General features: G+C 42.6%; 1 protein-coding gene across 1 annotated transcript; it reads right to left on the reverse strand.

Moving 5' to 3' along the window:
• Positions 1 to 10,479: 10,479 nt before the first annotated feature.
• Positions 10,480 to 12,411, reverse strand: LOC113514001 (cytochrome P450 6B5-like). Its single transcript, XM_052894925.1, has 2 exons — positions 10,926 to 12,411; positions 10,480 to 10,688 (listed from the first exon to the last, which is right to left on the reverse strand). The coding sequence occupies exons 1-2, from the start codon at positions 12,283 to 12,285 to the stop codon at positions 10,513 to 10,515; spliced, it is 1,536 nt and encodes a 511-aa protein (XP_052750885.1). The 5' UTR covers positions 12,286 to 12,411; the 3' UTR covers positions 10,480 to 10,512.
• Between the last annotated feature and the right edge of the window lie 3,069 nt (positions 12,412 to 15,480).

Consider the following 15,480-nt stretch of genomic DNA (forward strand, 5'->3'; position numbering starts at 1 on the left):
TTTTTCTAGTATTTTTCCCGTGCTGTGCGCTCCGTCCCGAGTGCATAGACACCACACTTGTCCCTATCGGAGCACTTTTGCGAAAAATTGTCAAACCGAGACTACCTAAGCTCCCTTCAAATTCAATAATAGCAGGTCATAGTTAAAAAATTTTTTCTAGAATTTTGCAGTTTTCACGCTTTCTTTCGTTCTTAGGGTCGTTGTTTTGCTACTCCCTATAGTTTTTAATCGTTTTTGCACCCCCCACACCCTCCTACCCCTATTGCAAATAGTTTAAATTTTTCTTAAGAAATCTCAAAAATTTTTCGCAAATTGTGCTTTTTCGTCGAATTTTCTTCTTAAATCGATTAGTTTTTCGTTCCCCATACTCGCTCATCTATCTATCATCCCCCTACCCCCGTAAACCCCCTGAATTTTGACGTTTTACCTAACCTAACTCTGACTATTTCTCCCCAATTTTCTACCCCCCCTATCAGTTTTGGAATTTTTCTAGTATTTTTCCCGTGCTGTGCGCTCCGTCCCGAGTGCATAGACACCACACTTGTCCCCATAGGAGCACTTTTGCGAAAAATTGTCAAACCGAGACTACCTAAGCTCCCTTCAAATTCAATAATAGCAGGTCATAGTTAAAAAATTTTTTCTAGAATTTTGCAGTTTTCACGCTTTCTTTCGTTCTTAGGGTCGTTGTTTTGCTACTCCCTATAGTTTTTAATCGTTTTTGCACCCCCCACACCCTCCTACCCCTATTGCAAATAGTTTAAATTTTTCTTAAGAAATCTCAAAAATTTTTCGCAAATTGTGCTTTTTCGTCGAATTTTCTTCTTAAATCGATTAGTTTTTCGTTCCCCATACTCGCTCATCTATCTATCATCCCCCTACCCCCGTAAACCCCCTGAATTTTGACGTTTTACCTAACCCAACTCTGACTATTTCTCCCCAATTTTCTACCCCCCCTATCAGTTTTGGAATTTTTCTAGTATTTTTCCCGTGCTGTGCGCTCCGTCCCGAGTGCATAGACACCACACTTGTCCCCATAGGAGCACTTTTGCGAAAAATTTGCCCGCCCACCCGCCCTTTTTTCTGACTCGATAAGGTGGAAATCTCGAGACGAAAATTTTTCATTTTCTTTTTTCGCCTGAAATCGATAGTGTTGCTTCCCAGCAACCCTCCCGTCAACTTTTACACACCCGTCTCTCTTTGTTGCATTCCTGCAGCCTCCTACCCCCCAAAAACTCGACCTCTCCTTCCAACCTAACCTATTGAGCAAAACATGCCTATAGTTCATTCACCGGTCAGGAGTCGCATTAAATCTTCTACGCCGACACCAGAAGCTACAATGCCTTCTACAGAATCATCCAAACCCACTTCGGCCAAATCGGCTCCTGAGGCCAAACACGCCCCTCGTGACGCAATAGTCGTTCTCGAACGCTGTCCAAATCTTCCAGCAAAAGCCTCAGTAACCCAATCACCGGATGGGCAACTAACTCAGCCCACCAATTTGATACCTGCCATAGCAGCATCCGATCCCTCTCCTGTCCTCGATAAACCGATATCACCTATCCCAACCCCTCCTCTTCTGCTAGATATGTCCCCAGATAGAACTTCATTAATTGCAGATACAGCGGCCCCTACAACCGCACCGATCGTCCCGAGTACCCCATGTGGTGTCCCAGATTCGGTCTCCAAAAGGAAGAAAGGCGGTAAAAACGTACCGGAAAAACCTCTACCTATCACCGCAGAACAGGTCTCTGACTTGGCCTCTCTAACACATGTTGTCACCTCGCTGTCAGAGGCTATCACCTCGGCGACCTTTGAAACCAAAAGTGTCACTACACAAAACAAGAACTTTATATCTCGCGCCTCCGAAGAGATTCGGAAAGCCATGGGCATCTTCCAACGATTGTCACCCGGCGCCTTGCCTGCTGCTGCTGGCCGAGAAGCCTGCGGAAACAATGCCATCACTTCTGTTCCGGAGACATCGACTATCCCGGACTCGGCGAGTTTGCGCAGCGAACTTCTCACCTGCATGCGAGAGGAGATGGGTAAAATAAAGAGAGCTGACCCGATCCGTACGTGGCGCTTCTACTCCTAATACCGATCTCGCCTCCGACACTGCCGTCGCAGCACAGGCGCCCCGCCCTCGAGGTCCTCAGCCCACTTATGCGCAAGTAGCGGAACTCGGGAGAAAACCCCCAAGTGCACCGAAGAAGACTTTGACCTCGCCACCAGTCACGCGACCCGCCCTTATAGTTACGCCCAAGGTTCAGGCGGAAACTAGGCAAGACGCTATAAATGCGTTCAGACGCAGCATCTCCTTTAAAGAGTGCAACTATGCGCCAGTCAAGGTAATCCCGATATCGCGAGGCAAACTCAGAGTCGAGTTCGACACGGATCGCGAATGCGATGATGTTTTACATCGACTGTCGATCTCCAATGCATCCTGGGTCACTGCTGAAAAATCTCATAAAATCAAGCCAATGCTCATTCTAAAGGGCGTAGCACTCACGACTCCAAGCGACGAGTTGGCTAAGATAATGCTTCAGCAAAACCCCGAACTCAGCAACTTTTCTGAGGATGCCGTTCAATTCAAATTCAAGCGCAATAATCGCAATCCCAACTTGTATAACGCTGTTCTAGTCGTCAGCCCCGGACTATGGAGAGCGGCCACCGCCATGGAGAGAGTTCGAGTGGACCATCAAAGGGTGCATTGCGAAGATTTCTCTCCGTTTATACAATGCCACTCTTGTCTGCAATTCGGACACATGAAATCGCGCTGCCCTAACGAGATCAGACGTTGCGCACATTGTGCGGAGAGTTCTCACACCGACAGTGACTGCCCCGCAAAGAATAGCACGCCCAAATGTTATAACTGCTCACAGAATAACTCCAGATATCAGACTGAAAATAGCGTCAAACACAAGGCCACATCACCTTCATGCCCCGTAGTCATCACTGTAAAAAGGCGAATAACTTCCCGAATCAATTATGGACCAGAGTAAATTAATCAAGGTTATCCAATGCAATTTAGATCGTTCCAAAGGCGCTTTACTGGAGTTCACTCGCTTTTTCGTGGCCGGCGAGTACTCCATTGCTCTGGTTTCTGAGCCGTACGTCGACTCGACCAATCTTGTCAAATCCATCCCAGGTGTGCAAATATTTCAATTCCCCAATGCCTCATCTGATAGAATTAAGGCCTGCATCTTTGTTAAAGAGGGCATCCCCTGTTTTAGTGCTTTAGGCTTCACCCAGTACTCCTCGCCCAACCTATCTGTTGTGCAATTAAAAATTAGAGCGACCCCACTGTTTATAGTATCGGCCTATGTAGAGCCAGACGCTGACAACCTGAGCACAATCGAGCATCTAGACGTTTTCCTCACCGGCATTGGCGATTCTCGCTGCGTCGTGGGTGGTGACTTCAATGGTTGGCATCCCATTTGGGGCAGCGAGAGAGCTAATGCCAGAGGTAGTGCACTCACCGATCTGGCACATGGACACGACTTCTTCTTCTGCAACACCGGAGTGACACCCACATTTGAGACCATAACCCATGGCAGACACAGGACATCCATCATCGATATAACAATGGCCTCGGCATCCACCGTTGATTGGATCGAAAATTGGACAGTCAATCTCGAAGCATGTCCTATCTCCCAGCATAACGCAGTCGTTTTCGATATTCATGCTCGTTGTGACCGACACTACGGGGGTAACAACGCGCATTCCACCTTCAGGTATAAGAGTCACAAAGCCAATTGGGTCAAATTCAAAATTGAACTTCACACACTCATGACTAACACAGATCTTCTTGACATCCCCTTATCTAGCCTGGATGAATACGGATTGGAAAGCTTTGTGGACAGGATCATTGAAATTATACATGCGGCTTGCACGGAATCCATGCCTGCCAAGGGTTCCGGCGGCCGCTACAGACCTCCTTGGTGGACCGATGCACTGGAAAGTCGAAAGGCTGAAGTTATCGGTCTCCATCGTCAGCTTCATGCTGCCAGACACCGCTCTCCCCAGTTGCAGGATGAAATTGACCGACTATCTCATGAAACCCAAACTAAACGCACCCTGTATGCGCAAGAGCTCAGAGATGCATCGACGGCTAACTTCCGCGAATTCTGCAATCGCCAGAGCAAAGAAAATGTCTGGTCGCTGACCAATCGTCTCCTCAAGGAAACTGCACCTCGGCGTCCCCCTATCACTCTCAAACTCGGTAGAGAGCACACCACCGATGCGCAACAAACCGCCAAGGTCCTACTTGACCACTTCTACCCTGATGATTCACTTGACTCCTCTCCCAGACACCATGACCTCAGACAACGCACCAACGACCTGCCTGACACCCCGGATGAACCCCCTTTCGTTGTCGAGGAGGTACTGGAAACTCTTAAAATGATGAATCCTAAAAAAGCGCCTGGTTTGGACGGCTTGACCTCCGATATATGCATGCAATTTGCCTTGGCATACCCCAATCTCATCACGGACATTCTTAATCGTTGTCTTGAGTTGCAGTACTTTCCTAGACAATGGAAGAAAGCTTTTGTCAAAATCATCCCTAAACCAAATAAGTCCGACTATAGCGATCTTTCTTCTCACCGTCCCATTGGTCTGTTGTCTGTGCTTGGTAAGTTGCTAGAGAAGCTACTCATAAAGCGGGTTACATTTGCTGCTGGAATTGCGGGGAAATTAAGTGACAGGCAGTTCGGCTTCAAAGAGCAAACCAACACCACAGCAGCACTGTCCACAGCTCTTGATGTTATTCACTCCGCTAAACAAAATAAGGAATTGGTGATCGCCGTTTCCTTGGATATCAAGGCGGCTTTCGACAATGCTTGGTGGCCAGCGCTTTTTGACGGCCTTCGTCGCATCGGCTGTCCCAAGAACATCTTCGGTCTCATCGGCAGCTACTTCCAGGATAGGGAGGTAGTCCTGAACTACGGGGATGAGCGCGCCACCAAGTCTTTGACGAAAGGCTGCATCCAGGGATCGGCGTGTGGCCCTATAATGTGGAATATAATCCTAGACGAGCTACTCGATATCCAACTACCACGAGGTTGTCACATCCAGGCTTTCGCCGACGATGTACTCCTCGTGGTACACAGCGCTAGAATCGAGGATTTACAGAGGCTCACCAACACCGCGTTACTCCAAATTACTGAGTGGGGACATAGCGTAAAGCTGACTTTTAGCCCCTCAAAAACGCACGCTATTGCTTTCACACCTAAAGCCAAAGGAGCCACCATCAGAATGGCAGACACCGCTCTCCCTTTTGTGAGAGAACTTAAGCTTCTCGGGGTCACACTGGATGAAAAACTGTCATTTAATAGGCATGTACAGCTCATCATCGACAAAGCCACGCGCATATTCAACAGACTCTGTCTCTTCTGTCGTCCCACCTGGGGAGCCCATCCCGAAAACGTCAGAACTATATACCAGCATGTCGTCGAGCCGATCATCACCTATGCTGCTGGTGTATGGGGGCAAGCGGCTCTTAAGAAAGGTGTCAAGAGGAGACTGTTGAGTATGCAGCGAGGATTTGCGATTCGAATTATTAGGGCGTTTAGGACTGTGTCCACTACGGCAGCGATCGCGTTAGCAGAACTCACTCCTTTGGACCTTAAAGTTCTCGAAGTCCATCACCTTGAGCAAACCCGACTCACAGGATCTACGCATCTTCTGCGCAGTAATATGTCTCTTGAGCGTCCCACCCCGCCTCATAAGTTACTCCACCCTGCTGACAGAGTCTCCATCACTTCGCTTCCTTATTCCTCTCTCACCACTTCACAGTCATCCCTCACCATTTATACAGATGGAAGTAAGCTGGAGAATTCTGACACCGGGGCCGCTTTCGTCGCATATTCTCTAAATAAGCAAATCGCTGTTAAGAAGTTTAAACTCCATCGATCTTGCTCGGTCTTTCAGGCCGAGCTTCTCGCCATCCTGAAAGCTTGCACGTGGGCTAACTCGTTCCACCCACATTCACACATCACCATATTAACCGACTCCCAAGCGGCCCTCGCCGCATTGCAAGATCGAAGCAATACACACCCTTTGGTTTCACAAACTCATGCACAAATCCATTCGCGCACATCCGGTTCGTTTAGCTTCGTGTGGGTCAAGGGACATATAGGCGTAGACGGGAACGAGGCGGCTGACTCTGCGGCGAAGCACGCGGCCGCTTCACACTCCTCTTTATCCTATGCTTCTTATCCCATGTCCTTTGTTAAGCATAACATCCGCGCTGAACACAACCGCATATGGCAAGCAAGATATGAGAGCTCATCTCAAGGTCGTCATACGATTTCTCTTCTCCCCAAATTAACTGACATCACCAGATTTAGACAGCTAGTCAAAACTTCATTTCATCTTACTCAAATATTAACAGGACACGGCTATACAAAGCAATACTTGCATCGCTTCAATATAGCCGCTGACGACGCTTGTCCCTGTGATGATTCTACTACGCAGACTTTTGAACATCTTCTAGAACACTGCCCTAGATTTAGCTCGAAGAGACTAAATCATGTCTTGCTTTGCAACAATCTGAGACTGTCCCCATTTAACATATTAGAGTTGTTAAAACACGAATCGGCCATCAGTTCATTCGACACTTTTGCGAAACACATTATCACCAATCTTAAAGCTTTCAACGGCCAACTAAGATCATGACAGACTACTTGCGTCCACTAATTAATTAATATTACCTCACCTTCACAAGTCTTCACCTCCCACTAGTACATTTATCACACTCGCCTCACCTCCATTCCATTGTTCGTTTATATAGTTGTCAATTCATCATTACCACATTCATCATCATCAATTCACCTTGTTCCCCCATTGACATTCGAGTAATCCTGCGGATGTGGTGTATGGATAGCCGTATCAAATCGCGTCTGCCATTCCCGCTGCCGCAGGGGCCTATGTGGGAACCTTGTCATACTCATTAGCAAACGTCCACGGTGGGAGAAGCTCACGTATCTAATAGCGGAAGCTCTCCCTTCCGGTCGACATCAGCGCAAACACATAGATAAGAAATTAGCGATCATTACCGCATATGTTAGTATATCATACCACTGCGAACCAACGAAAATAGGAAAAAAAAAAAAAAAAAAAAAACCTAACCTAACCTAACCTAACCTAACCTAACCTAACCTAACCTAACCTAACCTAACCTAACCTAACCTAACCTAACCTAACCTAACCTAACCTAACCTAACCTAACCTAAACCGCAGCTTTAATTACTTTCCAATTGAATATCCCGATTGAGTCGGAGGAAAATTATAGCGAGTTGTAAATTTGCAGTAGCGACATCTTGTGGCTGTTGGTGGCACTATTTCTTTACATATGCGACATCTTGTGGCCAATATAGGTACTATTACTAGCAGTTTGGCGACATCATGTGGCCAACGAATGGGAGCGAAACGGAACCGTCTGGACGGCGCGGGACGAGACTGGACGGGATGGAACAGAACGGAAGTGAACGGAACGAGCGAGAGGGATACGATAACCTAAACCTAAACCGCAGGTTAGTTTTGGTTTTTTTTTTTTTTTTTTTTTTTTTTTTTTTTTTTTTTTTTTTTTTTATTTTCGTTTTGAAGAAATATGGTAGAATACCAAATCACTAGGATGATGATTATGACCCGAGAAGCGGTGTAGGGATGGAGAAGGCGGGGGTCGGTACTGGGCAGCAAAGGGGGTGGGGAGGGTCGGTACCGGGCCGCAGATTAGAATCTGTATGTTGTTGTTTATCTGTTAATTTATTTGGTTAAATTTATTTACTTAACTACACACATTATAAATACCGTAAGTCACGTGTTTAGATGATGACGTGTCAGGGACTAGAATGACTAGGAATAATGTTTCATTTAACAATCTTATTTAATATTAATGTTAATGTTTCATTTAAGAATATGTCTGTCTTATAATAATCTTCAGCGTGATGGTGCTCCTCCAGATGGTAACCTGGGTCTGATGATGTAGTTCCAAGGTGGCCATAGGAACTCCGTAATTAAACGATGCAACTCCATCGAGTTTGGGCTCTTTAACTCGTCTTGACGAGTATTTTGATACTAGATAGTTATCTGGGTCTGATGATTGACCTGGAACGTGGCCATAGGAATTTCGTAATTAAACGATGTAACCCCATCTAGTTTGAGCTCGTTTAATTTGTCTTGACGAATACTTTGATACTTTATGGTAACCAGGGTCTAATGATGGAGCTGCAAGGTTAACATGGGAACTCTGTGATTAAACGACACAATCACATTGAGTTTGGGCTCGTTTAACTTGTCTTGACGAGTATTTTGATACTAGATAGTAATCAGAGTCTGATGATGGACCTGAAAATAGGCCATAGGAACCCTGTAATTAAACGACGCAACTCTATCGAGTTTGGGCTCGTTTAACTCGTCTTTACGAGTACTTTGACACTAGATTGTATCCAGCGTCTGATGATGGTGCTGGAAGGTGACCATAGGAACTCTGTAATTAAACTACGCAACCCCATCAAGTTTGGGGTCGTTTAATTCGTCTTGACGAGTATCTTGGTTGATGTCTTTCAACTATTCGTGTCTTCATAAATTGGAAGTTGACACAATCGAGTTAAAGGTTGTCGTAAACAGCCACGTGTTGTATTGATGTCATCTACGCGAGACACCCCATCTGATCCAGGAAATAAGCGCACAACACGCCCAAGTCGCCATGCCAGAGGAGGAATGAAGTCTTCTTGAAGCAGAACGAGATCACCGACGCTTAGCTTAGATGTATTTATTCTCCATTTAGTTCGGTGCTGTAATTCCACCACATATTCCCTCTGCCATCGCTGCCAAAAATGTAGACGAATTTGCTCTAGACGTTTGTATCTTTGTAATGGATTTTGATTAAGATCTAAAGTAGGTACTGCCAATGCTGAAAGCGGTCTTCCAACGAGGAAGTGCCCTGGGGATAGGAAAAGGTAATAAATAATAATAAGGAGATTAGGATAACGAGTACAATGGGCGACTATTAAGAATAGCTTCCACTGGAGCAAACAATGTTGAAATTTCTTCAAACGTAAGACGGCTATTCCCTATAACGCACTTTATAAAATTTTTAGCTGATTTTACACCAGCTTCAAACTCCTCCGTAATGAGAGGCGTAAGCCGGAATAAAGCAGAACTTTATCCCTTCACCAGATGCAAAATTGGATAGAGAATCTTTATTAGTTTTAGAAATATGCTTAATTCTTTAGCAGTGGCTACAAAGTTTCGGCCGTTATCTGATAAAATTTTCACTGGCTTGCCGCGATGTGCTATAAACCTTCATAAGGACATTAGAGAAAAAAAAAAAAAAAAAAAAAAAAAAAAAAAAAAAAAAAAAAAAAAAAAAAAAAAAAACTATGTTTAGTATAAAGCCACTAAGATGAATTATGTAGTATTTATTGTATTACCTACTAAATAAAGGATGAAATGATCAATATTAATCGCACTGTGAATATATTTATTAATTTTTAACATACGAGTATAAACACAATTATGGAATTACTAACTTTGTTCATACAAAACACAATACACGGTCTGCACAAGTGAAAGTTAATAATTTATAAATATTATCTTAATTTTATAAATAATTTATATGTTCAATTGATATTTTAACTATGTAAACAAAGTTTTAATAGGTTATTCGTCTTGTTTGATGGATTACTAGTAGGAATAGATGCATAGGTAGGACAAAGGAAGGGCACTTGGTTGTAATTTTAGTCCCAAATGATGTAGTGCGAGGCTTTGCCTGCTACGCTGACCGACTGTTCAGGTTATTTCACTCCATTTCCTTTGACCTCAAGGGCCACTAGCTGGATTCTATCTCTTGATTTTTGTCGCTTTCACGCCAAAAATTGCATCAGCACGAAAACTTTAAATTTTGGACCTGTACCTTTGTACAGTCCTGTCACGGTCGCCAAATATGTCTTTTAAGACATGTGGAGCAAATAAAAACCCGAAAGTAGTTAGAAGTAGCTTTATATTATTAAAGAAAAATATTTATACAGAGAGAGTTTATTTGTGCAACTACAAATTTTGTTATAATAAAAAAAAAAAAAAAAAAAAAAAAAAAAAAAAAAAAAAAAAGGTCATATGTAAATTTAATATGTCAGGCTTTAACACTAACTTAGCTTATATTTTTCAACACAATATTGTACACTGCTTTACGCGCTGACATTGATGTTCCTTTTCACTTTGGGTTTGCTGGAAGGGAACTCTTTTAGAGTTAAGCTCGCCTTTGTACATTTATTTTTCCTCTGTCATATTTTTATCTACTATTAGTGTGTACAGTAAAATATAAATAAAATTTAGTAAATTCAATATTGGGTGTCGATGATAACATAATGGAAGATAATTTTAATTCGATCGATAAAATGCTTCAACGTGCACCTGATGTACCAAGTACTTGTAGATTAGAAAAAAAAAAAAAAAAAAAAAAAAAAAAAAAGCTAGGTAGACATGTAACAGGCAGGTTTATTATATCCCGTGTCATATGCATTTTCTTTCGCTGAAGAGCAGTGGCAGGCCGTCGGTGATGCACTGCACGATGTCGGACTTGGGGTCGACGGTGGGGTGGCGCTTGGTGTCGGCGGCCGGCTCCACCGTAAACCGCGACAGCACCGCCGCCAGCCCCGCCAGCGACTGCATCACGCCCAGACGTTCACCTGCGCACGACACGACATCAGTACAGACAGGTACCACGATACATACCTACAATGTACAGCGAGACCCGCAAGAAATTAGGCATCAAATCATTAAACAAGTATGTGATGTGATGATGTTTCTGTTATCAACGTTTCCAACAAAGAAATATTAGTTAAATTAATTAAAAAAAAAAAAAAAAAAAAAAAAAAAAAAAAAAAAAAAAAAAAAAAAAAAAAAAAAAAAAAGAAATTGCTTACCTATACAAGATCTTGGTCCATCGCCGAATGGCAAATATACAAACTTGTGTATATTTTTGAAATTGTCAGGATGGAAGCGTTCAGGACGGAACTCGTCCGGATTCTCGAAGTATTGAGGATCATTGTGTAACGCCTGAACGGGTATTATAACAACGATGTCTTCGTCTATGGGTAAATTTATTTCTGGGAATGTATATTTACGTGCACTCTTTCTGATCAGGAACCCTAATGAAGGGAACATTCTCATCCCTTCTTTGAAAGTCCATTCTAAATACTCCATCTCTTTGATAGCATCATAGCTTAACTTGTTATCGTGTTTTGCTAAAACTCGATCAATTTCCTCTTGTACTTTTTTCTGAACTTGAGGATTATAAGCGAGTTGATGTAGCGTGTAGCTCGTTGCAGATGACGAGGTCTCAAATCCGGCAGCAAAAAATACAAATACCTGTGCAGCTATAAGGATGTCGTCCAATTCCAGCGAAGTGAGTTCTGGAGTGCCGTCCGATTTAACCTTTTCTATAGACTCTCCTTTGATTGTTCCTTTTCTTTGACATTCTAACATCAAATCTATAAAATCGTTTCTATTAGACGGATTCGCTATTCTATGTTTTAAAATTTCTCTCACAAACTGAATGAATTCCTCTTCTAATCTCGCTAAGTATTTTAAATGTTTGAAAGTATCCGGAAACATTTCCTTTAACATCCCGACGAAAATGTCTCGGAGAGTGAACTTGAATATTTTGGCCCCCAATTTCCTAAAAGCGGAGTCCTCCTCGTTGAGTGAGTCGGCATCAAGTCCGAAACCGCAGGCGCCTATGAAGTCGGTGGTGTAGCGTGCCATGAGGTCGCGCGCGTCGAGCGATCGGCCCGCGGCAGCAGATTTCGCGAGCCGCGCTTGCAGCTTCTCGGCGCGTTCCACGATCAACGGAAACATCGCCTTTAGTTTGCCGCTCGTAAACGCGGGCGTCATGCGTTGCCGCAGCAGCCGCCACAGGTCGCCATCCGCGAAGAACAGGTTGCGCATCAGGGGCTCCACCACCGTCTTGTGGTTGATCCCGCGAGGATAGAAATATCCGAAATCGGTGATGAGTACGCGTTTTATTATGTCCGGATCCCTGATGACCAGCTCCGGCATGGACGCCCTGTAGAAGCCCACTACCTTCTCATTAGGATACTTCCAATACACGTTCTCAGCTATCTGAGTAACACTTTTCTGCATTAGGTAAAACTGGATATTGTTACCAACGAAGGGCAAAGGCTTGTCATGTTTGATTCCTCTTTGTTCCCAATATTTATAGTGCCTGGAGGTGTAGAGGTACAGGACGGCGATAGCCAACGCGGCGATAACTAACGTAAACATGTTGCAGCGTGGATACCCGTTTGATGCAGACGCGCGTCTGTATATTGTTTATAAATGTGACTAAATAGCGCGGGCTATCACGAAGATAACGTAATCAACGCAACAAAACAGCCAAGTACGAGAGCTCAATACGAGCACTGTCCCCGCTACTAATAGAATGACTTAATAACCTCTAAAATTATCATTTAGATACTAGTAGGTACCAAGTTATTAATTTCATAACTAAATATGAATTAAGGAATTTCAATCGTCAAGAATTGTAATCTAACAAATTGATTGAAAAAGGAAAGAATTATCAAACTCAATTGAGAACCTGCTCATTCTGGAAGTCGATGGAAAATAAAATGTAGTTCGGTGGTACATCGTTTGAGACATGGCTAATATATATTTCATGTTCATAACTGTTGCATTATATTCTAGTTCTTATTGAGATTTCTAGTAATGGGGTTTAGTAGCCCCATTGCTAGCAATATACCGTGTCAGGCCGATCTCCTTGTGGTTCTCCCTGGAAACCACCGTGATTGATTTATTGTTAGATTCGTCACGGTGGGCTGACTAGTCTGCCTTACCCTCACTGGCGCTCCGCCAGTGTATACCGATAGAGCAGACGGGGTTACCATTCCATTATCATCCAAAAAAAAAAAAAAAAAAAAAAAAAAAAAAAAAAACTACCACCTGCGCTATCGGTATACACCGGCGGGGCACCAGTGAAGGGTGATAGGTGAAGATGAATCAGGTCAGTTAGCCCATCGTGACGAATTCAACAAGAATTGTTCACGATGGTTTCCAGGGGGAACCATGTGGAGGTCGACCTAATAGGGCATATTGCTAGCAATGGGGCTGTCAAACTCCATTGCTGACAATCCCTTTCCCCCCTCTGCTACCTAGTTAGTAGTTACATAAGGAATGTGTCTACGTTACTGCGCCAATGGACGTCGCAACTTTGAACTTTATTAAAATACGAACTAGCTACATCCCGTGGCGCCGTCTTATGATGCGGTTCGTGAGTCTATGGATAATGAGGGCAGCTATGAGCATTTCCTCGGCTGAAACCATTCGTGATTCGTGTCGTAGGCAATCTTTTTATGGATTAGAATGTAATAAATAGTGCTATTAGTGCAACTCATATAGCGAGCTACCGGTATACAGTTTAATGGTAATCCACCAGGAACTAACCATCATGATTTCCAGGGGGGACCGAGAAAGTGAACATGATGTAGTATATTGCTAACAATGGTGTTGCATGTTCCCATTACTAACAATCGATTCACCCCAGTATTATACCCCAACTATTATACTAAAACAATTTTTTTAACGTCTCTTAGACAAAAATAATTATAATTAATAAATAAAGACGTCGGATATAGCTCCGCTTGTCAGTCAGTCTTTGGATATTGAATTTAGTTCGATCCTTTACTAATGTGTACTAACTAAATCGTACTCCTTGATTATGACCTACCCAGTGGTAAAATAAATCTATATTATGCATGCTCGATGAAAAACAGATATTATATGTCAAGTATTTTATATCCAATTTGGATTTTAGTCGTGAACGTGTGTTTATTTTTATTTATTTTTTGTAATACAGATATTGTATTTTTACGGAACCCTAATACGAAATTATGAATTCCGTTTTTAAAACACATTAAGTGATACTCAAATAACATATAAGATAAGATAATACAAAGTATTAAATAGATTAAAACAATGAGCAAAGAGCTAAGCAAGATACCTAGACGCCAGTCAGTGACGTCTAATCGTACCTACTAATGTGTGTTATCTTCCACCGCTATATTTATCAGCGAACCGGTATGTACAATATAAGTAAAAAAAAAAAAAAAAAAAAAAAATGTATTGACCTGTGTAGAAATTTCGTACAAAACTCGTCTGCTTGGGTACCGCTGTCGCATTTTGTTTCTGCCGTGAAGGGATTGTTAGTAATGAGATCTAACAGGCTCATTAATATACCCTAACAGGTTGACCTCTATGCGATCCCCTCCTGGAAACTAATATATGGTTAATTTTTGATGAATTCATCACAAAAGGTCAACCGACATATCTACTTCATCCTCACCTATCATCTATCACTAGCGCCGCGTCAGCGTATACCGATAGTGCAGACGGGGTTACCGTTCCATAATCATACACAAAAAAAAAAACAATCTATTAATTATTGAGAAGACCAACAGCTTTTTCGGCAATAACAGTAAATATAAATTATAATGAGAAACAGTCAATAATAGGTCTTCACGGAATGTATAAATTCAATGGTTAACATTTGCATGCCATTTGATGTGGCAAAACATAATGGACACCTTGTAAACTTGACAAATGCAACATCTACGTTTCTGGCAAATAAATTCCATTTAAACGCATGAGATGGATGACAGCAAAGGCAAGTGCAAACACATATGTAAAATTATATATACGTTATATATTAATACTAGAAATATAATTATATATCGTTATTATTTTATTTTATTTCCTAAAATAGCATATGCAGCCATGTTCATGCTTGCTCATGCTGAGAGCGCAATATCAGAGATAATATCAACGGACATCTTTATCGACGGATTATACGAAATAAACTAATTTATTATGATTAACTAACCGCAACCTGTGTCTTTGTCCGCGCGAGTCTGTGTACAAAGTGCTATGTGTATTCAGTAAGAATACAACTTATCCGTGTATCAAGTTCCGTTCAAATCCGTTCTATATAGTTTTTATGTTCCCGAGGGACACTTTGTATTAAAGTCGTCTGCTTGGATACCTCTGCACCATTCGTGTTTCAACCGTGAAGCAGTCGTGTTTGCATGGCTGTGTTTCAGTTTGAAGGGTGGGATATGGCAGTTAATTTACAGGGTGTAGAGGAATAACATCTTAGTCCTCAGGAATGACAACGCATGGGGGATATCATGGACGAAACAGTCTACTCTGCTATCGCCATGGTACTGTTCATGTCTGTAGATGACGGTTACCACTTTCCATCAGGTGGGCCGACAGCTTGTTTGCTATTCAAAGTTTATTCTTTATTGTACATAAAAGGTTATTGAAATGGAAAAACAAACATAATAGTGCACAAAGGCGAGCTTATCTCCAAAAGAGATTTCTTCCAGCAAACCCAATATGAGAAAACTGACAGTTTATTAGTAGCTACCGTCATACATGTGAACCAATCGACTTAAATGTTATAGA

Source organism: Galleria mellonella, unplaced genomic scaffold (genome assembly GCF_026898425.1).
Source record: "Galleria mellonella isolate WM207_F2 unplaced genomic scaffold, CSIRO_AGI_GalMel_v1 utg250, whole genome shotgun sequence".
Classification (NCBI taxonomy): Eukaryota; Metazoa; Arthropoda; class Insecta; order Lepidoptera; family Pyralidae; genus Galleria; species Galleria mellonella.